Source organism: Neovison vison, chromosome 14, assembly GCF_020171115.1.
Source record: "Neovison vison isolate M4711 chromosome 14, ASM_NN_V1, whole genome shotgun sequence".
Classification (NCBI taxonomy): domain Eukaryota; kingdom Metazoa; phylum Chordata; class Mammalia; order Carnivora; family Mustelidae; genus Neogale; species Neogale vison.
In genome coordinates this window covers 11,881,977-11,909,471 of record NC_058104.1, presented here as the reverse complement: position 1 = coordinate 11,909,471, position 27,495 = coordinate 11,881,977, and the positions used below count along the sequence as shown (strand labels likewise).

Below are 27,495 nucleotides of genomic sequence, written 5' to 3'. Positions count from 1 at the left end.
CTCGACGCTGGCCCCCAAGCTGGGAGGCCTGGGAACCGCACCAAAGTGCCCTGTCTGTCCCGGGTGTCACGCAACCTGGGGGCCCTGGGCCAGCTGCTGTGGAGTGTGCAGGAGTGAGCCGCACGGTGTATCCACCTAAGCTGAGACGGTGCCCCTGCAACCCCCCCCACCGCTGTGGGGAATGGGGGACCCACTGGACGGCCCTCTCCGGCCTCCATGCCTAAAGCCCCCCTGGACCAGGGTCTCAGCTCTTCCTAAAATATTTCTCTCCTGTCCTGAGATTTTCTGGGATCCCAGGGCCCTCCTGCAGCCCTCACTCCCAGGGGAAGAGACCCCCACTGCCCCCCTACCAGCTTGCCCTGCCCCTCCTTCCGCCAAGGAGGGATCTGCCCAGACCTCGGAGTCAGAGCTTTTGCTCTTGCATAGTGGAAGGAAAGCCGGCCTTGGTACGGTGTCCTGAACCCAGTGTCCTACCTGCCTGTTTCCTACTCTGCCCCTGGCCAGGCCAGTCCCTCATTCTCTAGGTCTCGGCTTTCCCCACCTCCCTGGCTCCCAGAGCCCTAACGCACTCTTGAGTCTGCTGCTCGGTCGGTTTCCCACGGAGGGAGTGATGACTTGATCCCCATTTGACTCACCCACTCAAATCAGGGGAGGCCCCCAGGGCTAGCGCACCGAACAGACGTTTGCTGAGCCATCGGAGGAAGGAAGGAAGGAATGGACGGACGCGGGCCTCCTCCGTCTGCTGTCAGGCGCGTCGCCGAGCTCTGCGTTCTCGCGCCGTGTTCCCTCCGTCTGTCGGTGGCCGCCTTTGTAGGCAGCTCTCTGGAGCGGGACCCCCGGCTCTGTGCGCCTCCCTGCCTTGCGCCTCCTCTCCGTGGGGCCTCCTCCCCCGACTTTCCTCCGCGGGAATCTGTCAAGAACAGAGAGAGGCATGTAATTGAGTTGGGGCCGTCTCCATGGCTGCAGCCCGGGAGTAAGTAGAAGATCAATTTGGAAAGACTATCTCGGTAATAATTGCGCCTTAATAGTTTCTGCGAGGCCGAGCACGGCTCGGTGTGCGGCAGCGGTCGGGACAATCCCGGGACCCTGGCGGGAAGAGGCCCCCTTGGAGGCCCCCCGGGGACCCCTGGGGTCAGGCTCTGGAGGAGACTCGGCCTTGGCCAGAAACAGGAGGGGAGCGGAAGCCGGGGTGGGGAGGGGGAGCGGGGGGCCCGGCCAGTTTCTCTCTCTCTCACACACACACACACACACACACACATACACACGCACACCCACTCACACACACGCACGCACACGCCTCCCAGAGGTAGCCCCGCCCCCGCTCTTCCTGGTCCCCGCTGCGGCCCGCTCCTGTTTCTAATTTATGCTTATGATCAGAATTATCAGCAATAATGATAACGTGATTATAATTGCCACGCTGCCAGGCTCAATTGCAGCGCTGTTGGTAAATATTATGATAGAGAGTAGCGTGAGGTCACTGCCTCCCGGAGCTTGAGGGGACGGGGTGGGGGATGGGAGGGTCACGAGGGGTGGCGGGGTCCCTCCCCCTCCCCCATCCCACCGCCCCAACCCCCTCCCCCCCCACTCCCCCACCCACGGCCAAGCCCGCCCACCCTCTCCAGAGAACTTGGCGCTGCTTGACCGTTCCCTCATCCAGTCCCCCAACAGCCCTCCCTGCTTGAATGGAACCGAAATCACTCCTTTGGGCCCCGCCGCAAGCGCTTGGAAGCCCACAGGTGCGGGGGTGGGAGGGTGCCATCTGTCGCCCCACCAACAGAGGGCACTCCAAGGCGTGACTCCCACCGGGGAGGTGAGGAGGCCCCAGGACCTTCCCTTCACACTCAGGTTGGTGTGACTGGTGACTAAGTCCTGCAGGAACTCAGAGGTGGCCCCGGGGGGTCTTCGCGGGGGGTGGGGGGGGCTAAGGGACAAGGCACACAGTTCCTGGGGGACAGGCGGCATTTCTGGCACCCAGAGGCCTTCCTTTCTGTTCAGGAGAAGCGCGTCTAGAGCCCAGGGGAGGACCAAGGATGGCTGCTGCCTTGGACGTAAAAAATGGCCCGAGGGCAGGGACGAGAGGTGTCCTGAGCAGCCGCCGGACGGCCGCGCTGTGGGCTGAGCCGGCTGCATCCCCGTGGAACCAGGCCCTGCCTCAGCCTGCGCCCTCCAGCCTCGGTCCCTGCTCCCGTCCACTGTCGATGTGTTCAAGGACGTGTCCGGAAAGGCTCGTGGCGCTGAGAGCCAGGCAAAGGCCGTGAGCTAGGACAGCAAGGCCCAGGGCGATGAGGATGGGATCCACGGGCCCACCCGTGGCAAGGACAGGCTCAGCACCCTCCTTTACAGCTCGGGGCTCCGATGCCCCGAGAGTCTCCCCAGGCTCACCGAGCGGCAGGTGGCGGGGCAGGATCCCGCTGGGCCGGTGTGTGGCGGCTTCTGGGACAGGACCAAGCCCAGCCCCCAGTCCCCCAGTCCCTGGCTTGTTGCATTATTCATAAGCCCGACATTCCCCCAGGGGTAAACATTCAGGAGGAGCGTTTCAAATCCACTTTCCTGCTCTGAAAATAAATAAATGAACAGAGAATGCCAGCGCACTTGGACAGGTTCGGCGGAGCCCTGGGAAAGCTCACAGATGGCCTATTTCTGTCCCCCCCTCACCCAGCCCGGGGGCCCCTGAGTGGCAGGCCCGAAACCCACGAGGTGGACCAGCCGAGCGTGGACCAGATTGCAGCCCCCGTCTGTCCCCTTGGGACCAACCACCCAATCACCACCGAGGCATCACCTGCCCGGTCCCCCAAGGCTGCCGCCTGGGACCCCTCAAGATCTCAGAAGGGGAGTGTCCTTTGGGTGACAGAGTCCGGACTATGAATTCCCCTAGGAGACCCCTCTGCGGGGGAGGGAGGCAGGAGTTGCTGTTCAACCCAGGCAAATCTCTGCCCCAATCCGGGTTTTCATTTTTAAATGAGAGAGGTCCCTTTTAAAAAGAAAAAGATTTTATTTACTTATTTATTTGACAGAGAGAGAGATACAGCGAGAGAAGGAACACAAGCAGGGGGAGCGGGAGAGGGAGATACAGGCTTCCTGCCAAGCAGGGAGCCCGATGCAGGGCTGGATCCCAGGACCTGGGGATTAGGCCCTGAGCCGAAGGCTGGCGCTTAACGGACTGAGCCCTCAGGCAACCCCTCTAACATCCTAATGACTTCCCCTCGGCTGCATCCTAACTGGTGGCCCTCTGCTCCAGAACCAAAGAGAACCAAGCGATCAAGAGAAAGAGGTTGTTCAGCCCTAGTGGATAAGAGTGCCAGCTCCAGGGCCGTGGGGGGTTCAGTCGTTGAGCCTCTGCCTTCGGCTCAGGTTCTGATACCCAGGGTCCTGGGATCAAGTCCCATATGGGGTTCCCCACTCAGCGGGCAATCTGCTTCACCCTCTCCCTCGGACCCTATCCCTCCATTGAAATAAATAAATAAAAACTTTATTTAAAAAATAATAGGGGCGCCTGGGTGGCTCAGTGGGTTAAAGCCTCTGCCTTCGGCTCAGGTCGTGATCTCAGGGTCCTGGGATCGAGTCCCACCTCGGGCTCTCTGCTAGGCAGGGAGCCTGCTTCCTCCTCTCTCTGCCTGCTTCTCATCTCCGTCTGTCAAATAAATAAATAAAATCTTTAAAAAAATAATAATAATAATAAAGGAATAAAGAGAACCACACTCACACGTTCACAGTCACCCAGCCTGGCCCCCTTGTTGGGGTGGGGGTGGTGGTGTTTATGCAAAGTGCATGGGTTTCCAATGCAGTCGGAGTTTCTGCTGACACAGCTGTATTTTCAGCACGGGCATTGTGCTTGTATTTGGGTCAGACCTATTTTAACTCCGCTGGGACCAGAGCTGAGCTGAGACGGCCTTCTGGGGCCGACAGAGACAAGCGGTTGGTTCAGCTCAGCTGGGCCGCCGAGGGCCCACAGGGTCAGGGGGGTGGGGGGGGCGGGGAGGAGGAAGGAGGTGTGAAGAGACACCACAAGGGGCAGAGAGCCTTGTCCCCCAGATCCCGACCCGTGTGGGGCCCCTTGGCTCTCTCCCTTCCCGAGAGACCCCCGACACACACTCAGCTGGTAGGGGAGAGATCCTCGGATGGAGCCTCAGGGGACGGGGTTTACGTTCATCAGTGTGCAGGTGTGACCGTCCCCCCTTGATGTCCCCACCTGTGTGATGACGCGCCGCTTCGGTGATGCTAACCTACACGTCCAGTTTCTCGGGTCCATGCGGTTAAGAGGGACCCTTGACTTGGGGCACCTGGGTGGCTCAGTCGGTTAGGTGTCTAACCTCCCCTCCGGTCATGATCTCAGCGTCCTGGGATCGAATCCCACAGCGGGATCCGCGCTCAGCAGGGAGCCTGCTTCTCCCTCTGCCTGCTGCTCCCCCTGCTTGTGCTCTCTGCCTCTCAAATAAATAAAGTCTTAAAAAAAAAACAAAACAGTCCTGTCGGGGGGCCTGGTGTAGTCACCCACTAGCTGTGTGACTTCTGTCCAGTTACAAAGCCTCTCTGTGCCTGAATGTCCCCCTGCAAAATGGGCATGAAAATAGGAGCGATCTCACGAGGGTGTTGGGCGTGGGGTAGCAGGTGGTTCGTGAGAAGTGCCCCCGCCTGGCACACCGTAACCGGTGGCGGTGGCCGTGGCTTTGCTTCCGTGACCGTCGTCCGGCCAGGGGGCCCCTCACCTCCCACCCCTTCTCAGCCCTGGCCCCAGCCTCGGAGACCCGGGCTCATTGACATTCCAACCACCGGGGTCCTTCCCCGGCCTGAGCAAACCTAACCCGCGTCTATCTCCCGATCTGGTAATTAATACCCTTGACGGTTTTTATGGGAATAAAGCGCGGCCTGCACATGACTTGCTTTTTAATTAATAAGCAGTCTCTCTCACCACTCTCCTTCCCCCGCTGCTGTCCTTGAAGACAGGCTGGGGCAAGGGGCCCCCGAGTCACCCTGGCCAGTTCAGCCAGCTACGGAAGGAGGGGTGAGTGGTTGAGCACAGGGAGGTAACCCCGTAGCCGCTCCCCTGACTATGTCCCAAACATTCCCTGTGCCAGGCACAGGAGAGCCCAGGGGATGCCCCAGACGTGGCCCCTGATCCTGGGGAGCTTATAGCCTGGGGTGACCAGACCCACGGGCACATGAGCCCCAGAGCAGGGGCTGGAGGAGAAGTGTTTGAAAAGCAGAGCCAGAAACAACCAGCGTGGCCCGGAGGCTCCAGGAAAGTGGCCTGGAAAGATCTGGAAAGATGACGTAGCTCTCCTGAGTGGAAAAGAGGAGACACAGGCTGTCCCAGGCAGTGGGAGTCCTCTGTGCAAATGCCCAGGTCAGGGTGAGGTGGGGGCCCTGGGGAGCACTAGGGATGGGGGTTGGGCGGGGGGGAGAGGCGAGGGACCAGGAGAAACAGGTCTTGAGCGCAGGACTGAGACTTTTACCCTGGGGACAAGGGGCAGCCACAGCAGGTTATATACAGAGGGTCAGATCTGATATGTAGAACCACCGCCTGGGGGTCCACTGTGCGCAAGGGACTGGAGAGGTCCCGGGATGCGGACACCAGGGTCCGGGCTGAAGCTCTAAGGTCTCGTCACCACACCAGGGTCCCAGAAGTCTGGACCTTCTCGGCCATGGCGCCTGGCAGCCTCTTTCCAGCCCCAAACGTACCTCCTTGCTCCTGCTGGGTTTTTTTTATTTATTTGAGAGAGAGAGAGAGATGGAGGAAACACAAGCAGGGAGGAGGGGCAGCGTGAGAGGGAGCGGGGAGCCTGATGCGGGCTTGATTCCAGGACCCAGGGATCACGACCTGAGCCAAAGGCAGACACTTCACTGAGCCCCCCAGGTGCCCACTCCTGCTAATTCTGACGGCAGCCACCTCCTTGAGATTCAAATGTGCATCTCTAAACTAGGCTCCTTAGTATAATTTCTGTCAATTAGCATTTCCAAGGTGCCAAGAAGATAGCACACACACAGGCCCAGGAGGGGAACCCCCCCTCCCGCTGCTCAGTGCCCCCCGCAGAGAGGGACCCGGGCTTCCAGAGAGAGAAGCACCTTCCCCTCGTCCTAAGAGCTGGGCCTCAGATGGGGCCTGGAATGTCCGCGTGCTTGGGTGGGCTCTTGGCTTCTCCGGCTCTCAGTTTCCCCATCTGAGAAGCGAGGCCAGGTGGTGTGATCCATAAGGAGATTTGCTCACTCTTGGCTCTAAAACCACACACAGAGTCACCTTTCCTCCTGGCAAACGTGTGAGGGTATGGGGGATGATGAACCCATTTCACAGATGAGGAAAAGAAGACCAGAGAAAAGGAGGGATTTGCCTGTGGTCCCTCAGGGCTTCAGTGGTGGAATTAGACCTTTCATCTCACCGAGTAGGGTCTCCTGTGCGCTGTGGGCTTCCTCGGTATTTGGGGAGACCACACCCTCGTGGGAAAACCCTGTAAGCAAAAGCGAGGCAGGTGAGCTGCGGCCATCGTCTCCGAGGGCCGAAGCAGCCGGGAAACCTTTCCTTTCGTTCTCTGGGTCTCAGCTCCGATTTGCCTCCTCCAAGAAGTCTTCCCAGATCTCTGGCTCGTCTGAGCTACTTTCTCCCCCACTCTCCACGTTGCCCACTGTCACCTGAAGCTCTCCGGTGGTCCTCTTCTCCCAGGATGCTCCGGTGTCCTCGCTGGACCACAGCTTCACTGAGGACGGGATGGAGTCCCCTTCCCTCCTGGCCTTCCTGCCCCCTCATTCCACCTGTGGCCTAGCTCGAGCCTGGACAATCAGGATCGGCCGATCTCGAATGCCTGCGTTTCTAGCACATGGCAGGACTCTCCACGCCCGCTGGACGTGTGAACGAGCCACGTTCCCGGATGGCTGGGACCATGCTGTCTCCTCTTCTTCGGCCAACGCTTCCCACCCCAGGATTTCCCTGGGCAGGGCTGAGTTTCCGGTTAGTGCTCAATGAGGCCTTTGAGAATTTAGGTTGGTTTACCTCTCGTCTGCAAACTGAGAATGCTGGGGCATTTTTACGGAGCCCCTGCTCCGTATACGGCACAGCAGCAGAGCCTGGGCCCGGCAGAAGACGCAGATTTGCCCACCCCTGTCTGCTCAGAGCCCAAGGCTAGCTGGGGAGACACCCAGCACAGCTGGGAAAAAATACTGGGTAATTAGAGAGAGAAAGAGAGAGAGAGAGGGAGACAGAGAGAGACACTAACGTCTGAACTCGTGGGAAAGGAGCAGGACACTGAGGGGCGGGAGCTGGTGCCCCAGCCCCCGGCTGTCCCCCTCGGTGGGACAATCCTGTGGTCCCCAGCTTTCAGAGAGTCCCTTAAAAAACCAAGCCCCCAAACTCACCTGCTCCCTGGTCCATTCTTTTTTTTAAATTTATTGACAGATCACAAGTAGGCAGAGAGGCAGGCAGAGAGAGGAAGGGAAGCAGGCTCCCTGCTGAGCAGAGAGCCCGATGTGGGGCTCGATCCCAGGACCCTGAGATCATGACCTGAGCCGAAGGCAGAGGCTTTAACCCACTGAGCCACCCCGGCGCCCCTCCTTGGCCCGTTCTTCACTGGCTCTCCTCCCTGTGCTCACAGACACCCATGGTCACTTCCCGACCCCTGGCTCCAAGCCCTTGGGGGATCCAAGTGAAGACAGCCAGAGTTCTTTCTCTGAGATCAGCTCTGCCGGGAAGGAGAAGAGGCATTTCAGACAAGGAGGTAGAAGTAGCTCAGGGCAGAGCTGCAGAAGCCACGGGGAAGAGGGGGTGTTTGCAGCGGTAAGTAAGGAGCTATAGAAAATCCTTCCATTTATTCAGTTGTCTGGATGGCACCTCATTTCAAAGACGATTGGAACCTACTTCGACCCACACATACATAACACTCGTGGCAGTTGGGGACCCCTATTGCCTTATATGAAGTCACATCCCATTGCTGGGGTTTGGTCCTTAAGGTCACGGGATCACCGTCTCCCTGCCCAGACAAAAACCAACCTCTGGTCTCTGTGGGGTGTATGAGAGTAAATTTCATGTACTGCATTCTTACCCTTTTCTTATTGATTTGTAGGAATTCTTTATATATGATAGACCGCAAATCTTTGCAAGTTATGCACTCTGCAAATCTTTTCCCAAACTAAGATTTATCTTTCATTTTGTTTTTAACATTTATGTTTAGATTTGCTATTTATTAGAAGTTTTAGGGGCATCTGCGTGGCTCAGTGGGTTAAAAATCCTTTGCCTTCGGCTCAGGTCATGATCTCAGGATCCTAGGATCGAGCCCCGCATCAGGCTTTCTGCTCCGCAGGGAGCCTGCTTCCCCCTCTCTCTCTGTCTGCCTCTCTGCCTACTTGTGATCTCTGTCTGTCAAATAAATAACTAAAATCTTTTAAAAAAAGAGTTTTAGATTTTTCCATTTAGTCGCACTTGTCAATATTTTCCTTTAACATTTATGCTTCCTGCACTTTGTTTCAGAAAAACTTTCTATGGCCAGTTTCTGTTGGTGGCCTCCAATATCCATTCTATTCTTCCTTTGTAACAGAATTTCAGTTTTTTAGCCAGATGTATTGCCAATCCAGCTGAAAGATTACATGGACTAGTCTCCTTTCCAGCTGGTTGTGGCCATTAGACTGACATCTGGCCAATGAAATGTGAATGAAAACGTTTTGTGGGACTTTGTAGGACATGTGTCCCTCCCTTACCTTCCTCATTCTGCCATCCAGAAGGCAGATGTGGGGCCCCTGGTTGGCTTAGTTGGTAGAACAGGCAACTCTCGATCTTAGGGTCGTGATTTCAAGCCCCGTGCTGGGTGTGGAGACTACTTAACAAAAAAAAATTTTTTAATTAAAAAAGGAAAAGGAAAAAATTTAGGAGGCAAACGTGATGGTCGGAGCTCTAGCAGTCGTCTTGAATGTTGAGGTCATCTCAGTAGGGAAGCAACACGCTGAGGATGGCAAAATATAGAACAGGAAGCTTTGGGGCGCCTGGGTGGCTCAGTTGGCTAAGCGGCTGCCTTCCGCTGGGGTCATGGTCCCAGAGTCCTGGGATCGAGCCCCACATCAAGCCCCGCATCGAGCCCCACATCGAGCCCTGCATCGGGCTCCCTGCTCAGCGGGAGGCCTGCCTCTCCCACTCCCTCTGCTTGTATTTTGTATTCCCTTTCTTGCTCTGTCTCTCTCTGTCAAATAAATAAATAAAATCTTAAAAAAAAAAAAAGAAGAACTGGAAACTTCTTTTTTTTTTTTTTTTAAGACAGAGAGAGTGAGTGCATTGGAAAAGGACAAAGGGAGAGAGAGAAAGAGAATCAAACCCAAAGAGGAATTCAACGCCATGACCCTGAGATCATGACCTGAGCCAAAATCAAGAGTTGCTGCTTAACCGACTAAGCCACCCAGGTGCCCAAGAAGCCTCATTCTTGATATCCCTGTGAATTGCCACATTTCTGGTTTCATTTTGTTTTGTTTTATTACCTGCCCTGGCGTGATTATACCTGAGATAAAGATGATCATAGATAAGAGAGTTTACTTGAGCCTCTGTGGCTCTGGGTTTTTCCAATCGAATACACCTCCCTAGCCTACATTTTCTTCTAAAAGTTTACAACTTTACTCTTCCCACATAGTTTTCTAATTCATTGGGAGCCAGGTTTTGCATATGTGGGAGGTGGAAATCTAATTTTATTTTTTTTCCATATGGACAGCTAATTGTCCTAGCATCGTTTATTAAACAGTCCAATACAAAATAAAAGGTGTTTTGGAAAAATTTTAGTACTCAGACCTTTATAGAAAATGCTGTAAAGTTAACGTACATTTTAAAAACACTTAGATAGGGGGGCCTGGGTGGCTCAGTGGGTTAAGCTGCTGCCTTTGGCTCAGGTCATGATCTCAGGGTCCTGGGATGGAGCCCCACATTGGACTCTCTGTTCAGCAGGGGGCCTGCTTCCCTCTTCTCTCTCTCTGCCTGCCTCTCTGCCTACTTGTGATCTCTCTCTCTGTAAATTTAAAAAAAAAACTTAAAAAAAAATAAAACAAAAACATGTTAGGAAGTTAGGGAAACTAGGACAGGAAAATAAGAGGCTGGCCAGAGGTGAAGGCTCTTGAATCTGTCAGAGGCGGGAACCACACATTTCCCTTTGAAATTTCTGGCAACCAGTACACAGGGAAACAATCTGTTTTAAGCTAAAGGATTTAAAAAAAGAGAGAGAGAGAGAGAGGTACCTCGTCACCAGGTAAACACGATTGTTCCTGGGAGCCGTAGTGGGACCGGAGGAGGCCCGCTAAGGGATCCAGCGGGAGGGTTTCTTTTTGGGGAAATGTTCTAAGACCCAGCCATAATGGTGGAACACTCCGCAAATACGCGAAAAGCCGTCGCATTGCGCACTTCAAGTGGGTACGTTGTGCAGCAGGCGAGCTATAGCTCAAGAAAGCTGTTAAAAAAAAATAAACGGGAAACAAAGAAGAGCTCCCAGTGCGGCATCCTGGGTGTGTGGGTGGGCGCCGTGTGGCTCGCTGGCAAACCCTCGGGGACGGACGGGCTCTGCACCAGGCCCGCGGAACTCAGCGGGGGCGACTGGGCTGAAATGAGGTATTACCGACACGTCTGTAAAAGGTTGGAGCATCTCCAAGCCCCGTGACCCCGGGTGGAGGGTCTGATGGAGATAACGAACGGCCGCGCCAGATCGGGTCCAGGCCCTGGGAGAGTCCTACCCTCTGCCTGAGGTAGAATGCTTCCTTTTTTGTTTAAAAAAAAAATTTTTGTTTTAATCGAGGTATTACTTCCAGGAAAGTATATAATCATCTGTGTGCAGCATATTGGGTTTTATAAACTGAATGCTTCCATGAGACCAGCACCCAGGTGAAGAAATAGAATATGCCAGACCCCCAGAAGTCCCCTTATACCTCCTGCTGGTCATTACCTTGGAGGCAGATGACCCTGACTTTGATGACTGTTGACTGTTTTATTCCTTATCCAGAGGGAGCCCTCCAGAATGTGCTGTTTTAGCTGGCATCTTTTATTTTGTTTTTTTTTTTTTTTAAAGATTTTATTTATTTATTTGACAGACAGAGATCACAAGCAGGCAGAGAGGCAGACAGAGAGAGAGGAGGAAGCAGGCTCCCCGCTGAGCAGAGAGCCCGATGTGGGACTCGATCCCAGGACCCTGGGATCATGACCCGAGCTGAAGGCAGCGGCTTAACCCACTGAGCCGATTTGACTTATTTATTTTTCAGAGAGAGAGCATGAGCTGGGGGGGGGGCGTGAGGGGGGCGCGGCAGGCAGAGGGAGAAGCAGCCTCCCCTCCTCCCCCGCTGAGCAGGGAACCTGATGCAGGACTCGATCCCAGGACCCCAGGATCATGACCTGAGTCGAAGGCAGATGCTTGATGGATTGAACCACCCAGGGGCCCGTGTCATCTCTCGTTCTGATGGACGAGTATTTTAAAAAGGAAAAAGAACCTGTCACCCACTTACTTAAAAAAATCAATAAAGGGGAAAAAATTTTTTTAAATGGGCAAAAAAAAAAAAGGAAAGGAAAAACCCTGTCTCTGACTTTTCTGTTCTTTATAGTTGGGGGTGAGGGGTGCCTGGGTGGCTCAGTGGGTTAAAGCCTCTGCCTTCAGCTCAGGTCATGATCTCGACCCTGGGATCGAGCCCCACATCGGGCTCTCTGCTCAGCGAGGAGCCTGCTTCCCTCTCTCTCTCTCTGCCTACTTACAATCTGTCTGTCAAATAAATAAATACAATCTAAGCTGGGGGTGAGGGGCGGGAAGGACGTGAGACAGCCTGAAAGGTGGATGGTCTAGAGCATCCTGGCAACAGGGCCGAAGTACTGGGGAGGGGTGTCCCACCGACTGGCCTGAGCCATGAGCCCACATGGGAACCAATGCTGGCGCCCCCAAAGATGATCCCCGTTTGGGATAAACTAGACAGGGGTCCAGTGCTCCTTGACCCTCAGCCCGCTGGGAGGATCCTTGCACGTGTCTCTGCAGGGACCCGTGTGAATAGGGCCCCTGGGAATTGGGCAGTATGGTGGCCCAGGTGTCACACCGTCTTCTGGAGGTCTTCAGAAGGAAATTGGGACGTCAGGGCGGCCTGACAGCAAGCTGGGCCGGGGGTGGCCCGGCGGTGACCCTGTCCTGTCCTGTCCTCCCTCATGCCCGGTATCAGCCCTGCAGCGTCTGATCCGACCAGCGTCCCGCCAGAAGGCGGCGACCCAGGGCATGGGCTGGGCATCCTGCCCGGCCTCCCCTGCGGGTTGGTGTCCCACTAGGGGCAGACTCTGCCCTGCCTCCCACAGCGTGGGTGTCAAAAGACCACAGATTCCAAGACACGCAGGTCTTTAAACAAAGCCCAGGCAGCAGGAGACTCGGGGCAGCCCCACACTCGGGAACCAGACGCACGGAGGAGCCCGTGAGCCTCTTGAAATGAGGTTTTCGGGACAGGGCGGGGTGGGGTGGGGGAAGCAGTTGCAAAAGGCAGGGAGATTCACGGGGCAGCCTGAGGGGCGCCTGCAGGGACAGGGAGGGGGGTGAGCCCCATCCCACCACCCCGCCAGCCTCCTGGAGGGCACTGGGAGCCGGGAAACGGGGGGTGAGAGTCTGGCCTGGGCTCACCATGCCTGCCGCCACTCACTAGCCAGCCCTGTGACTTGAGCAAATGCTCACGCTCCTTGGGTCTCATCTGCTCAGCTGTAAAAAGGGATTTGGCGACAACCCTTGAACCCTGATTGCAGGGGGTGCGGAGCAGGGGGCGTTGAGAACCAGGAGGCTGGATGTTGAGGGAGAAGGAATCACGGAGAAGAAGGAGCCTTTTAAAAAACAGAGCCATGGGGCGCCTGGGTGGCTCAGTGGTTTAAGCCTCTGCCTTCAGCTCAGGTCATGATCTCAGGGTCCTGGGATCGAGCCCCACATTGGGCTCTCTGCTTAGCAGGGAGCCTGCTTCCCCCTCTCTCTCTGCCTGCCTCTCTGCCTACTTGTGATCTCTCTCTGTCTATCAAATAAATAAATAAAAATTTAAAAAAAATTAAAAAAAAAAAAAACGGAGCCAAATCAAAAGCCGGCAAAGGCTAAACATCCAGGGTTTTTGTTTGTTTGTTTGTTTTAAGTAATGAGAAAAATTTCAGGTGAAAAGAACTCACAGACGGGCCCAATACGATGGCCACTGTGAAATAGAGTTGTGGGAGGTAAACGTCATCAAAGTCACGATCAGCACAATACGAAGCTAAAATTTAAAACCAGGAAGTCGGGCTGAAAAGTTACCCTGAACGAGAGACAGGAGTTAAGAGGTTTAAAATAATGGCAAAATAAAGTGACAAAGTGAATGTGATTTAAGGCGGAGATCAAAGCCTAAAGTCCGAGATTAAAAGCTTAAACATGTGAGCGTGAAGACGTAAGAATTTAAGGAGATCCAGACGACCACCCACGAGACGAACTGAGATTTTCCAGAGGACAGGACCGTGGATGAACCAACACCAAGGACGGAGATACTAGGGATGTTTATCTTCTAAACAAGACATGCACTTTATTTTTTATTAATGTATTTGGGGAAGGAGAGGCGGAAAAAGAGGGAGAGAGAGGATCCCAAGCAGGTTCCATGCCCAGTGCAGGAGCGACTCAGGGCTCAACCCCAGGACCCTGAGATCACCACCTGAGCCGACATCAAGAGTTGGACACAACAGACTGAGCCACCCAGGTGCCCACAAGATGTAAACTTTAAAGAAGACTAAGAGAAAACCTACTTTAGGGGCACGTGCATGGTCCAGTTGGAAGCGTCTGCCTTCGACTCTGGTTGTGATCCCAGGATTATGGGATCGAACCCCGCGTCGGGTTCCCTACTCAGCGGGAAGCCTGCTTCTCCCTCACCCACTCCTCCTGCTTGCGTTCCCTTTCTCACTGTCTTTCTCTCTCTCTCTGTCAAATAAATAAATAAAATCTTTAGGAGAAAACAGAAGAGAAAATCTATTTCAGAGGACACCATCGTCAAAAGCTCGGCGATCCCAGATACAGCTGGTCAAGTCAACTCAGATTGCAAATAAATGAGGACAAGCAGGTGACTTGGAAAGGGCCACCGGAGGAAGACTTTTATTTATTTACTTATTTATTTGTGTTTCAGTAGGCTCCATGCCCAGCGTGGTGCTCAAACTCATGACCTCAAGATCAAGAGTGGCACACTCCGCTGTCTGAGCTCGCCAGGTGCTCCTGGAAGGACATTTTTTTTTAAACCAGGGTTGAATCTGCCAAGATTTGGAGCTTAGGGGAGTCATCAAAGAGGAGGGCAACAATTTACGGTGTCTGGGAGAGTTGATCCATCGGATCACTGTTTATTGTTTTAAAGATTTTATTTATTGAGTTGAGAGAGAGAGCGAGAGCGTGAGCAGGGGCAGGGGTGGGCAGAGGGAGAGGCAGAAGCAGGCTCCCTGCCAAGCTGGGAGCCCAAAGCGGGACTCGATCCCAGGACCCCGGGATTAGGACCTGAGCGGAAGGCAGATGCTTAATCAACTGAGCCCCCCAGGTGCCCCCTCCCACTCAGCAACTATTTATTGAGCACCTAGTATGTTCCACGCACTGGGCTAGGAGTTAGGGCTGTGTGTGAGCTCACGGGCAGGCCTGCCCCCGGAGAGACACAGGCGTTAGACAGGTTCCCTCCCAGGATGTCCCTTCACACGGTGGTGTGCACACGAGGGAGCAGAGGGAAGGCAGGGGCAGGGAAGGCTGTGCGTGGCGTCCCTTGGAATGACTCCTCGGAGGGTGTGGGGTCTGAGCCCGGGTCTGAGAGCAGAGCAGAGAGAGGGGAGGAGGGTCCCCTGCGAGGGGGATGACAGGCTAGTTATTTGCCCTGTCCCAGGCTGCCTCCCGAATTTACTCTGGGCCCCAGACTTCAGTCTTTTTTTTTTTTTTTAAGATTTTATTTATTTATTTGACAGAAATCACAAGTAGGCAGAGAGGCAGGCAGAGAGAGAAGAGGAAGCAGGCTCCCCGCTGAGCAGAGAGCCCGATGCGGGGCTCGATCCCAGGACTCTGGGATCATGACCAAGCGGAAGGCAGAGGCTTTAACCCGCGGAGCCACCCAGGCGCCCCCAGACTTCAGTCTTAAGATATTTTCCAGCCACTCGTGGGGAGTAGGAGAGGGACCGGGGTGCAGGCCGGGAGCTGGGGTTGGCATCTGTTGGGGGGAATGGGGGGTGGTGGTGGTGGAGACAGAGCTTGGGGCAGAGACTCCAGGCTCAGGAGGCAGCTCCGTGGATGGGGGCAGAGCCTGGAGTCAGGAGGGCAGATCGGTGCGGGATCCTGCAGGGGTGGGGTGGGGGGGAGCACCGTAATGGGAGGAAGGAGACTTGAAGTCCCGGCCCCCGTTGGAGTCCTGGTGATAGAGTAAACATCCACCCCCTACCGTCCCAGAGGGACACTCATAAAGAAGCCACATCTGGGAGGCCACGGGGTCAGAGAACTCTCGGGCCGTTGCTGAGACATCTGGGTCCCGGTTGGGCTTTGGCTGGGGATCTGTGCCATCATCCCCCGGAGCCTCCGGGACCCCTTCCAGCCGCGGTCGGGGCTTGGGAGGGCCGAGGGTGACACCTGGTGGCGAGCAGGCGGCACCGCAGGTGAGAGAGAGGGCCAGACGCGGCTTGCACGAAGCTGCGTGGGAGGTCCCGCTTTCTGGGTGAGGCGGGGGGCTTCGATCTCCTAACTGGGGCTAGGGGTGCAGGTGGCACCCGTCCTCCAGCTTTCTCCCAAATTCCCTCAGGAGGAGAAGGCCAGGGCCTCCCGACCTACCTGGATGGTCGGATCAGTGTCTCCCCAGGCAGGCAGAGCAAAGAGGGGGAGGGGGACCAGAGTGGCAACAACCCGGTGCAATGCATTTCATTGTCCCGATCCTACTGGCGATGGGAAAGCGGAGGCCCGGGGACTCTGGGGGCTCTGGTGAAGGTCATAACCAGGTGAGCGGCTGAACTGGGAATTCGAACTCAGACAGTCTCACTCTCAAGCCCCGCTCAGGTTCCCTTCATGTCTCAGGGGGCCAGGGCCGTGTGCATCCGATGGAGGGGTCGTGGGGACCCCCGGTCCCCACAGCAATCCACAGCAGCTCACCCCTGCGCCTGGACACTGCTATTCCAAGTCCTACTGAATCCGCCCAAAACGGGACCAACGGGACCACCTGACCCCATCCTAGGAGGAGGGACCCCCAACCCCTGCTCAACTCAGAATTGCCCCCATTTCCCTCAGTGATTCCCCCCAGGCCTGGGGATTACACTCCCAACTTTACAGATAAGGAAACTGAGGCGTCGGGGGTGGTTCCCCAAGTCCAAAGGCAGGTTAGGGCCAGCATCAGAGGCGGAAGCCTGCTCTCAGCCTCGTGGTGTGGTTTTGCAAATGGACAGATGCGGAGCCCTGTGGGCTCTGAGGCACTGTTAGGTGACTCCCGCGCCATCAGGAATATAAAGGGGGCGGGGTGCCCAGGTGGCACCTGCTCTCGGCTCAGGTCATGATCTCAGGGTCCGGGATGGAGCCCGGCGTCAGACTTCCTGCTCTGCGAAGATCCCGCTTCTCTCTCTCTCCCTCTGCCCCTCTCTTGACTTGTGCGCTCTCTCTCTCTGTCTCACTTTCTCTCTCAAATGAATAAATAAAATCTTAAAAAGAAGAAGAAGACGACGAAGACCCCAGGGAAAACTTCTGCTGTCTTCGAAGTTGGGGGACACCGTAGATGGGGGCCCCACATTTTAAGTTCTGACTCGAGATTGTGTTTGTAATCAAAGTGACCTTGGAACTCTCTTCCCTGTGAGAGCCCCTTGGCGGGGGTGGTGGGTGCCCCAGCTTTCGAGGAGGGTTGAAGAGGTTCCGTGACCAAGTGGGAGACGAAAATGAAGTCGGGATCATATCCTGGGAGTCCTGCCTGGCTCTCGGTCTCGGGCAGATTTCTTCTCATTCATCACGCTCGGGAGACTTGGTATCTCACGTGCTTATCTTTCACCGATTCTGGAAATTTCTCAGCTGTTTCTTCGGATAATGCCTCCTGCCGCCTGGCACCTGGCTGGCGCCGTGGGGGGAGGAGCAGATGACTACTGATCTTGAGGTCATGCATTCAAGCCCCACACTCAGTGTCAAGACTACTAAAAAAAAAATACGATAACTCATGCCTCTCCACAATTCTGTTTTCTTTCGGAACCCAATTAGACATGGATCCGCTTTTCTTCTTCTTCTTTTTGTCACTTGTTTATTGAGCAAACATTCACTGAGTGCCATGCCAGGGGTGACTTGGGGGGTGATTTGGCCAATGTAAGCTCCCTTGTGGGTCTTCTTTTTCTTTTCTTCTTTTTTTTTTTAAATATTTTTAACTACTGATTTAAGTGTTTTCCTTGAACTTTGCTATTTTATTTATTTATTTATTCAGAGAGAAAGAGAGAGGGATAGGGAGGGGCAGAGGGAGAATCTTGAGCAGATGCCCCTCCCGAAGTGGGACTTGAACTCATGGCCCCGGGGATCATGACTTGAGCCGAAGCCAGGAGGCAGACGCTTTAACCTCCTTCAGAGGTCTGCTCCTGTGCCTAGACTCTCCCAACAGGTTCTATGCTGGTGAGTGTATCCCTTTGTCTTTCCTGACCCCCCCCCCCGGTCTGGAAAGTGCAGACCGACGGAAGGAGGGCTCGCTCTTTGTGCACTGGTTTAGTCCTGTCTGGATTCCCAGCTGGAGACCGTGGGTGGGGGCCTCGTCCGCAGTGGGACCCTTGGTGTGGGGCTCCGCTCGGCCTCCTGTGGGGCCGCCGTTTTGCCAACCCACACCCCCGAACCCTCCGTGCAGCTCCCCGGGGCCTGAGGCAGGGACGCGGGGGGGTCAGTCAAAGGGGACAGATCTCCCAGACCCTGGCGTCCGGTTGTCTGTCCGTCCCCTTTTACCAGCAATGATTCTTCACGTGTCGTCATGGGTAGAACATACATTCCTCAACCCACCTGTGCATCCAGAGAAGACGGGATAAAGGCAAATGCTGTATGATCTCACTTACATGCAGAATACACTTTTTAAAGATTTTTTTAAAAATTTTTTAATTTTCTTAAAAGATTTTATTTATTTATTTGACAGGCAGAGATCACAAGTAGGCAGAGAGGCAGGCAGAGAGAGAGGGGGAAGCAGGCTCCCGGCTGAGCAGAGAGCCCTCTGCGGGGCTCGATCCCAGGACCCTGAGATCATGACCTGAGCCGAAGGCAGCGGCCCAACCCACTGAGCCACCCAGGTGCCCCTAAAGATTTTTTTAATTAAAAAAATTTTTTTTTTAATTTTTTAAGAAAACCGTCACAGATACAGAGAACAGATGGGTGGGTGCCAGAGACAGAGGGGTTTGGGGAAGGTTGGTGAAATGTGTGAAGGGGGTCAAAAGGCACAGACTTCCACGTATAACATAAATAAGAGGCATCTGGGTGGCTCAGTCAGTTAAGCCTCTGCCTTTGGCTCAGGTCATGATCTCAGGGTCCTGGGATCGAGCCCGGTGTCAGCCTCTACACTTTGGGAGGAGCCTGAGTTCTCCCTCTCCCTCTGCCCCTCCACTTGCTCATGCTCTTTCTCTCTCTCTCTCTCTCTCTCTCTCTAAAATAAATAAAATATTAAAAAAAAAAAAAAAGAGGGGCACCAGGAGACTCAGTGGGTTGAAGCCTCTGCCTTCGGCTCGGGTCATGATCCCAGGGTCCTGGGATCGAGCCCCATGTTGGGCTCTCTGCTCAGCGGGGAGACTGCTTCCTCCTCTCTCTCTCTCTGCCTGCCTCTCTGCCTACTTGTGACTTCTCTCTCTGTGTCAAATAAATAAAATCTTAAAAAAAAAAAATCTAAACAATAAATAAATAAATAATAAATAAATAAATAAACTAAACTTATCCTGGAGATCATTTCCTGATGTACATGCGAACAACTCACGAAGTGGGACTCCTGAAATGTGCCCAGTGTATCTCAATTTTAAAAATAGTAATAATAAATAAATATTTTTTTTAAAAGAGCAGAGTGGATAAGTACATTGTGGTACATTGTTGCCATGGCAGATTTAGCTAGCAATAAGAATGGACTTCACAAAACAAAACAAAACAAAAAAACTCAGGATATTGCAAGGCACAAAAAGGAGTGAAATTCACAAGTGTTCCTGAGAGCCAAAAACACCCTTCCAGAGCCCAGCAAGTGGGTAAGAAAGCTCATCAGTGATGACAAAGGTAGAAACCTGGGTGGTCTCTTGGGTGCCGGGGGGTGAGCCGGGGCTGGGAAGGGGCCCAGCAGAGCCTGCCTGGATTTGGGAATGTCCTGTATTTTGACCCGAGCGGTGATGACGATAGCGTACACTCACGTAAACAATGCATCCATCCGGACACCGAAGATCTGGGCATTTTACCGCATGTGAATTACTCCTCACCAGCAAAGAAAAACAAAAACTTATGATAAAATATTCCAAACACCCGAAACATTAAAAGGGATTGTATTTTATTTTTAAAGATTTTATTTATTTATTTGACAGAAAGAGAGAGAGAGAGGGAGCACAAGCAGGGGGAGTGGGAGACGGAGAAGCAAAGCAGGCTCCCCGCGGAGCAGAGAGCCCGACGTGGGGCTCCATCCCAGGACCCTGAGATCATGCCCTGAGCCAAAGGCAGAGGCTTGCCATTTATTCCCACCCCAGCCCCATTCTGCTGCCCCTCCTTCCGGGCTGGTTGTGCCCAGGGGCTGCCAGCCTGGGCTCCGGGTTGGGTTCAGCCTCGGGGAGGGGCAGCTGGAGGAGGGCAGGAGAGAGCCGGGGTCATTGTCTCCTGATCCTTTCCGCCTGGAGTGGGGTCCTCCGCACAGCTCCAGTCCCAAGCACAGTGCCTTTGCTCTGCTCCTGGGAGCCAACAGTGGCTCCCAGAGTCCCCTGTGGGCTCCCTTAGCCCACCTGTGCCCACGGCCCCACTTCCCTAAACCCTTCACCCACGCACAGCCCCCACAGCTTCCTCCTTCACTGCTGACACAGTACCTGGGAGCCAGCATGAAGCTTCCAGATGTATTCAGCTGTTAACCCCGAGAGCCTTGATGGTCTCCCAGGACAGCAATGTCAAGTGCAAAGCCTGTAAGATGACCCCAGAGCTTGCAAACCCTTACTGTTCATTTGATCTCGAGAGAACTGGCTGCAGGAGATAGAATTCCCTCCCTGAGGTTCCAAGTGTTCCCGCAGAACTCCCTGAACTCGTTTTAGTTATTCTGCACATCAGGGAGAGGTTTCTTTCCTTCTTGTGGGCCCCCTCCTCCTTCTAACAGAGTCAAGTCCAAACCCCCAGCCCTCTTCTGGCAGCCTTGCCCGGCCTGGCTGCCTCTGCCTGCTGTCTCTGGTCCTCGGACGGTCCCTGCTGGGTTCCTGCTCCTTGGATGGGCTCCGGTCCTGGTCTCCTGGGTCTCTTCAAGCCAGGCCCTGTGAAGCCCTCATCAGCCCTTCACAAATGAGTAAGAATTAACCAGCCACGAGCAGGACAGGACTGACACCCACTCCTGACACGCCCCAGCGGGCCCGCAGAGAAAAGCAGACAAGGGTCCTGGACATCAGTCACAAGCTTTATTGTCTCGAGCACGGACTCGCCACACTTCAACAATTCCACTTTGGGGAGGACAAGGGTTGGGGAGGGCTTGGGGACGGAGCACAGGCTGAACCCACACTGGGCAGGGGGAGGCGTTCACAGGCAAAGGGCTTCTTGCCACCTGCCAGGTGCCCTGGGGGCTCAGCCCCTCCTGGTGTGGGCCTTTGGCTGTTAGTAGACTAATCAGTGCCTTCTGTAGGCGGGGTGAGCTGCCGGATTTTGCTGGAAAGAGTAGTAGTTAACTCTGGGTTAGGCCACTAAAGCGTCGCTTCTAGACTGTTGTTAATAAAACCGCATGCGAGAGCTACCAGAAGCCAACGGGGAGGTGGCGGGCCAACGGGACGATCTGGCTAACCGCCCCCCGCCCCAAGGATGGGCAGCATTTGGGCAAGAATGGGGGCCCCCTGGGTCGCTCTCAGGGCACAGACTGCATACCCATCCTGGTGCGCGGCAGGAACGCCTCAATGGGCCATCAGGCTTCCCCGTTGAGCTCCGGGGGGGGGGGGGAACCCCAGAGTGACAACACTCCCTGAGCTGGGGGAGGCGGAGGAAGGCCTCCACGGGGACACTGAGGCAAAGGCAGTAACCTGTGCGCCCTCCAGCTCTAGAGGTTGTTCTACTGGCTTTTCCCACCACCCACAGGCCTGGAGTAACCCAGACGGGCTCGCCGGGCATCGGGGAGAGGCGGTTAGATCTTTCTTCTCTCCAACAGCTCTCGGGTTCTTTTCTTGGCTGTGGGGACGGGGCTTCCAGAGCTCGGAGCAGGTGCCCGGTAAGCAAGGAGGCTGTTGGCAGGCGAGCCCTCCGACGACTGTGCCCGGCCCGCACGTCCCTGAACAGCCACCGACGTGTACCCGGGTGTCCACGCACATGGCGCGGCTGCAGAACCGTGTGGGGCGGTGTGTTCGGACACGGCCCTGCCGGGCCGGGGGTTCGACCCCAGGACCGCAGCGCACGCATCTTCCGACGGCAAATGCCCCTGTCCACACGGCTGCGCGTGCGTGCGAGACCCCCCGGGGCGCAGGCCAGGGTCGGTGCGTGTCTGGGTCGGAGCCTGCGTGAGCGTGTCTGCGCGGGAGAGGCCCAGTTCTGGAACAGCTGGTCCACCCCGGGGACAGCACGTGGCGGGCCAGTCCCCGGGTCTGGGCTCTCCAGCGGCCCCGCTGCCCCAGCGCCCAGCCAGGTCCGTGAGGGGGGATGAGGAGAGGGGCTTCCGAACTTCCCTAATACTGTGGCTCCTGGCCTTGTGGTGACCGTGGGGCCAGCGGCTTGGAGCTACGTGTATGAGCTGGTGCTGGGGGTGGGGAGGACCTTGTCCCCACAACACCTTGAACTTGGGCCAAGTTGGGCAGAGGGGCTGAAGGGGGCTTGTACCACTGTTTGTGGGGATAAGAGCCTGGGGGCTGCAGAAAAGGGGGTCCCCACCTGGCTCCCGAGGACCGGACTGCCCTCCTTGGTGCCTAGTGGGGCCTCCTCTGACCCTTTCCCGGGACAATGGCTCTCTGGGGTGTCAGGGGAACCCGGGAGAAGGAGGAGAAAGGGAGGGGAGGGACACGCCCCGGGTGCCAAGATGGTGCTCAGGGCGGCTCCTTCTTGGGGGGGGGGGGGGCGTGGGGGGCCTGGCCAGATCACCTCAGCCTCCCCCAAACAAATTCCAGAAACTGCTGGGGCATCCAGGCTGTCCAGGCCGAAGGTCCCGGGGGGCCAGGCCGGGACTGTACCGCTCTCTGTGGGAGGTCGTGCTTGAGGAAGCCTCCTGGTCCCGCAGGGGGGGGGGTCGGGGATGGGGGATTGTCCGAGGCAGTGGGCACGTCATTGTTACAAACACTGTTCTTGTCTCCAAAGTGACAGTCCTGGCCCCTGCCTGGAGGAGGCGCCACCGGGGCAGGCTGCAGGGGCTCTGGTGTGGACCAGGCTGCTCCACGGTGTCCCTCGGGGTCAGTGCTTCTCCTGGAGAGAGCAAGGGCCTGATCAGCAGGTGTCCGACCCTGACCGGTCCCATCTGGCTCTCCGCCCCTCCCCCACAGGCCTCAGCGGGGCGGATCCTGCGGCCCAGGTTCTCCCATCTCTGGAGGACACAGTGGCTTGGGAGGGGGGGCTCCACGGCCCCAAGATGAAAGGAGGAGAGTTCCTTCCCCTGCTCAGCCTCGCCCCTGCACGTTCACTGAGCCTCCCAGGCACCCCGAACATCCGACTCTTGATCTCAGCTCAGGTCTTGGTCTCAGGGTCGTGAGTTCAAGCCCTGCCTGGGGCTCTTCACTGGGCCTGGGGACTACTTAAAAAAAATAATAATAATAACAGGGCTCCTGGGTGGCTCAGTCAGGTAAGCGTCTGACTTCGGCTCAGGTCGTGGTCCTGGGGTCCTGGGATCGAGACCCCAGTGACACCCAACCTGGGGCTTGAACTCGCAAACCTGAGATCACGAGTCACACGCTCTTCCAACTGAGCCAGCTGGGAGCCCCCAGGGTCATTTTGAACAGCAAGATCAACAAGAAAAAGTACGAAAATGGGAGAAACACGGCACCAGACCGAGAGTGGAAAGGATCGTTATCAACTCAGAGCTGGAACTGGCGGTGGGCATCGCCCTGTGCAGCCTCTGCCGGGACTGTGCACAGCGGGGGACGCGAATTTCTCTCCAGTCTGCGCACGCCCGAGAATGACCTAAAAGGGCCGTGAGCGCTGATTTTGGGGTCACAAATTTCATGAAGTAGGTCGGTTTGCAAATAAGGAATCAGCAAATAATAAGAATTCTGTACACGTACACACGCACAGAGGGAAGTTCCACAAAGAGATCATCTAAAAGTTGTCAACCTAGGTCATCTCTAAGAGTACGTTCTATTTTGGTTTTTTTTTTTCCCCCAGAAGTTCCCCAGTAGGCACGCAGAACTTTTACTATGTCAGTGTTAGGAAAAATCGAAACAAGCTGACAGGAGCAGATGACGGCCCGATGGAGAGTGGCCACCCTACCTGGGGGACTCTGGCACCTTCGTAACTGGGGTGGCTTCTCGGGCTTTTTTTCTCCTAAAAAGTCAGCCCGTGAGTGTGGCAAGGGGTCCCCTGTGGGTGGGCAGGGCGTCCCTTACCTCTTGTTTGTGGCCCTTGTCTTGCTGGTGGATGCCGTTTGCAGAACTGGAATTGCTGATGGCCTGCAAAGAGTCCCCGGCAGGGGCTGAGTGACGGTCACCAGGCGGCAGTTCCCGGTGCGACCACTAGAGGCCACCAGCGGCTCTTCAGAAAGCGGTTGGGGTTGGGGGTCTCAGGGCAAGGCCACGTCCCAGCTTAGTCTGAGCTCCCCAGGATCAAGCCGTGTACTCCCCCGGGCTGGGACTCCTGGAGGACAGTCTCCCTGCTCACAGACCAGGGTTCCCAGGACAGGGCCATGCTTCCGACGACAGGGCGCGCCCCGCGGCTCGCCGCCGGGTCCGCCCAGGCCCGGCCTGGGGCTCACCTGGGACTTGTCGGGGCAGCTCCTCATGGCCTCCATGAGCTTCTCCACCTGCTGAGCCTGGTCCAGGGCGTCCCGCAGCGCGTCCTCCGTGCTCATGAGCTGGCGCTGCAGCCTCTGGAGCTCGGGCGCCGAGGCCGGGTCAATGAGGGAATAGCGCCGCTGGTCCACCAGGGACTTCTCTTTGTCCTGCACGCAGCAGGGGAGACGGAGAGCCCGCGTGAGAGCCTGGGCGCGCTCGTCTGCACGCGTGCACGCGTGTGCTGGGAGAGGACGCGCCCGCCGGCCTCCTGGCTCCTGCACAAACCTGTATCACACTGGATCACGCTGCCCCCAGGCCGGGTGCCTCCAGAGCCTTCTGCTCCGCTCTGATCCTCCCCTCAAACCTCCCTCACCGCGGGGACTTTCTAACCACCGAGCCCTTCCCTAGTTCTCCTGTGGCACTGTGGACAGCACAGGGGGACACGGGAAAGGCTGCCCTGGGCGAGGTGCCCAGAGAAACTCGACCAGCCTGTGCCCCACGGCGACGAGCCAGAACAGGAATTCACGCCCTCCACGAGGCTCTGGGAAAGCCTCAGGGAATCGAAACTTTGAAGTCCCCACGGGCCCCAGGGCCTTGGCTTCTCCTGACTTATGCCTGGATACAGAGCCAAGGGCCCTGGAGTCCTGCCTGTGGACTAGGCCTGCCGGGACTGGAAGGGTGTGCAGTCTGAGTGAGCCCTGGCCCTGGACTCCGCAGGTCCCCCAGCTTCGGGCAGGTCCTGTCCCGCTGCCCTGCCCGAGAGGCCTCCCTTCCTCCGTCTCCTCCAATGGCTGAACCCGTGCAGGGTTCATTCCACATCCCACGGCAAGCCGGCCTGTCTTCCCAGAACCTGTCCTGTCCAACCCTGGGGCTGACAGGGCCCCATAGCTGGCCACAGGAGGACCAGTGGGGACAATTCTGTCCTGTGTTCCCAGCGTGGCCCACCTACTCCAAGGCCCGCATCTGGGGACTCAGCTCAGGCACGTTTCTGCTCCTGATGGAGTCGTCCTAGCTCCCAGGAGCTTGGGGTTAGAAAGAGCTCTGGTAGGTCCCATCTCCTTCCTGAGACAGATGTGTGAGTCCCCCTGGCAAAACCCTGAGTTAGGAGCTGGTTTCTGGCTGATTACTTCCCCCGATGGGGAGCTCAGCACCCCGCAGGAGCCCATCCTAGCTCTGCACAGCTGGGGGTCTTCGGAAGTCTTCCCTCGCACTGTCACCAGACTGCCATGCGGCCAGCCACGGTGTCTGCAAAGGGGTCACCCGTGGCCCTTCCACCAGCTACATCACTGACTCTGTGATGTTACAGCCTCTAGAACCCTCCCTGTGCTTGGCTGTCCCCGGGGTGGCTCCAGGACAGCACCAGCCTCCGCCCACCGCGGCACGCCCCTGTCCCCAGACTCCCCCTTGCCCACGCACCAGCCCGGTCAGCTTTTCTCGCAGGCCCCGGATGTCGTCCTTGAGCTTCTGCTCCTTGACCCTCCACTCGGCCTTGTGGACCTCGCGGCTCAGGTCCCTCTCGGGCCCCGGGGAGTGGCGATTGGCCTCCAGCAGCAACACTCGAAGTTCGTTCAGGCTCCTAGCGGGATTCGGCAGGCGGGCACAGGAAAGCCCGTCAGCCCTGGCCCTCGGCTTCCACACCCCGGCGATCGGCGGCTGCCTACGGGCTGGCCGCGCTATGGGAGGGGCTGCCGTGAAAACGTGGGGCACGCAACCGTTCGCTGGCAGCCCGAGAGGGGCCGGGATTTGGGGATGGGATGGTCAAGAGGACTGGGCCTTTTCTAGAATGTTCTTCAAGTTTTAAAAACGGAGAACAGAGTATCTGTTTGATTAAAAATTAAATAAAGCAGGGGTGCCTGGGTGGCTCAGTCAGTTAAGCATCTCCGTCAATCTGCGGGGTCCCAAGATTGAGCCCCGCATCGGGCTCCCTGCTCAGCGGGGAACCTGCTTCTCCCTCTGCCTCTGCTCCTCCTCCCTGCTCGTGCCCTATCTCTCTCTCTCTCTCAAATAAATAAATAAAAATTTAAAAAAATATATAAAAATAAAAATTGTTTAAAAAGTTTAAATAAAACAAAACATTCATCCAAGAGAGCTCGTGTGCAAGACTTTCTATTTTTTTTTTGTTTATTTTTCAAAGACTTAATTTTTAAGAAACCTCCACATCCAACGTGGAGCTCGAACTGACAACCCCGAGATCAAGAGCCTCGTGCTCTCCCGACCGAGCCGGCCAGGCGCACCTACGTGGTATATTAATAATATTCTGAAAAGGATATTAAAATACTTCTCTCTCTTTTCCAACTACATTATCTACATAAGGTCAGATTTTCACAATGTACTTCAAAATAACAACTGCAGAGACGGAAAGCAGAGGAAGATCCGAGAATCCGGCTGTCCTCTACAAATTACGAGACCCAGAAAATTTGCAAAAATGTAACACAATGCCACTCTTTTCCTAAAACAATTTTTGTTTTGGAAAACAGTCACTTTTTTAAAAAATTTATTTATTTATTTATTTAAAAGATTTTATTTATTTATTTGCAGAGAGAGACAGCTAGAGAGAGAACAAAAACAGGGAGAGAGGGAGAGGGAGAAGCAGGCTTCCCGCCGAGCAGGGGGCCCGACGCAGGGCTCAAACCCAGGACCCCAGGATCACGACCTGAGCCGAAGGCAGACGCCCAATGACTGAGCCACCCAGGCGACCCCAGAAAAACGGTTACTTTTTATCAAAAGCCTATTATTTACATGTGATGCAACTGGCTTGTTATAATTTTTAAGTGGATTTAGAAAGATTTCTAAACTTCTGTTTTAATTGATAATATGGTAATTACAGAATAAATAAACAAAAGCTTTTAAGAAATCCTCGAAAAGAGATTAAGGGATTAAAGGGATCCCAGAGACCAAGAAGTCCGGGAACCACCAGTGTTGCCTGCAGACTCTGCTTGGAGATCTGTGTTGAGAAGGATTCTGAGGTTTCACCGGAGCAGAGGACGGTGATCGCCCGTGATGCCAGGCACCTGTCTCACCCGGCCCACCCCTGCCCTGCCTCCGGAGAGGACTGGCTAATGTCCAGTGGAGTGGGGTCAGGGTCAGGGTCGCCCGCGGCGGACTCACCGCTCCTTCCGGAGCAGCTCCTGGCTGATGAGGACCAGCTGGCCCGAGGCGTCATGCGTCTTCCGGGACACGGCCTCCAGCTCTGCCTCCAAGCGCCGCTTCTCCTTCTGGAGGGCGTCCACCTTCTTCTCTCCCGATTTGCACTTTGTCTCCAGTGCTGAGGGTCAGATGGCAGGGAAAGCAGAGAGAGAGAGGGTCAAGCTCTCCATGAGAATCTGTCTCCGCTGGGGGTCAGGGAGCCAAGTCCCGGGAAGGGAGCTGGTTTTCGCGGGGGACCAGGGGGACACATTCCACGGAGCGGGTCTTTCTTGTCCTGGCGAGTCAGCAAGGGGCCGAGAGAACAGCCACACAGAGCAGGCCACAACCCAAGTTCAGCCACA

The 27,495-nt window shown here is 55.8% G+C and overlaps 1 protein-coding gene across 3 annotated transcripts in view; it reads right to left on the bottom strand.

The window, feature by feature from the left end:
• Positions 1-20,496: 20,496 nt before the first annotated feature.
• Positions 20,497-27,495, bottom strand: part of CLIP2 (CAP-Gly domain containing linker protein 2) — a 65,275-nt gene continuing 58,276 nt past the window's right edge. For all 3 annotated transcript variants that reach the window (XM_044233270.1, XM_044233269.1, XM_044233271.1), the window contains 5 exons: positions 27,116-27,272; positions 25,424-25,583; positions 23,989-24,174; positions 23,624-23,686; positions 20,497-22,490 (listed from right to left, as the gene is read on the bottom strand). In XM_044233270.1, the coding sequence (XP_044089205.1) occupies positions 22,479-22,490; positions 23,624-23,686; positions 23,989-24,174; positions 25,424-25,583; positions 27,116-27,272 (578 nt within the window). In that variant the 3' untranslated portion in view covers positions 20,497-22,478. The remainder of the gene's footprint in view (positions 22,491-23,623; positions 23,687-23,988; positions 24,175-25,423; positions 25,584-27,115; positions 27,273-27,495) is intronic.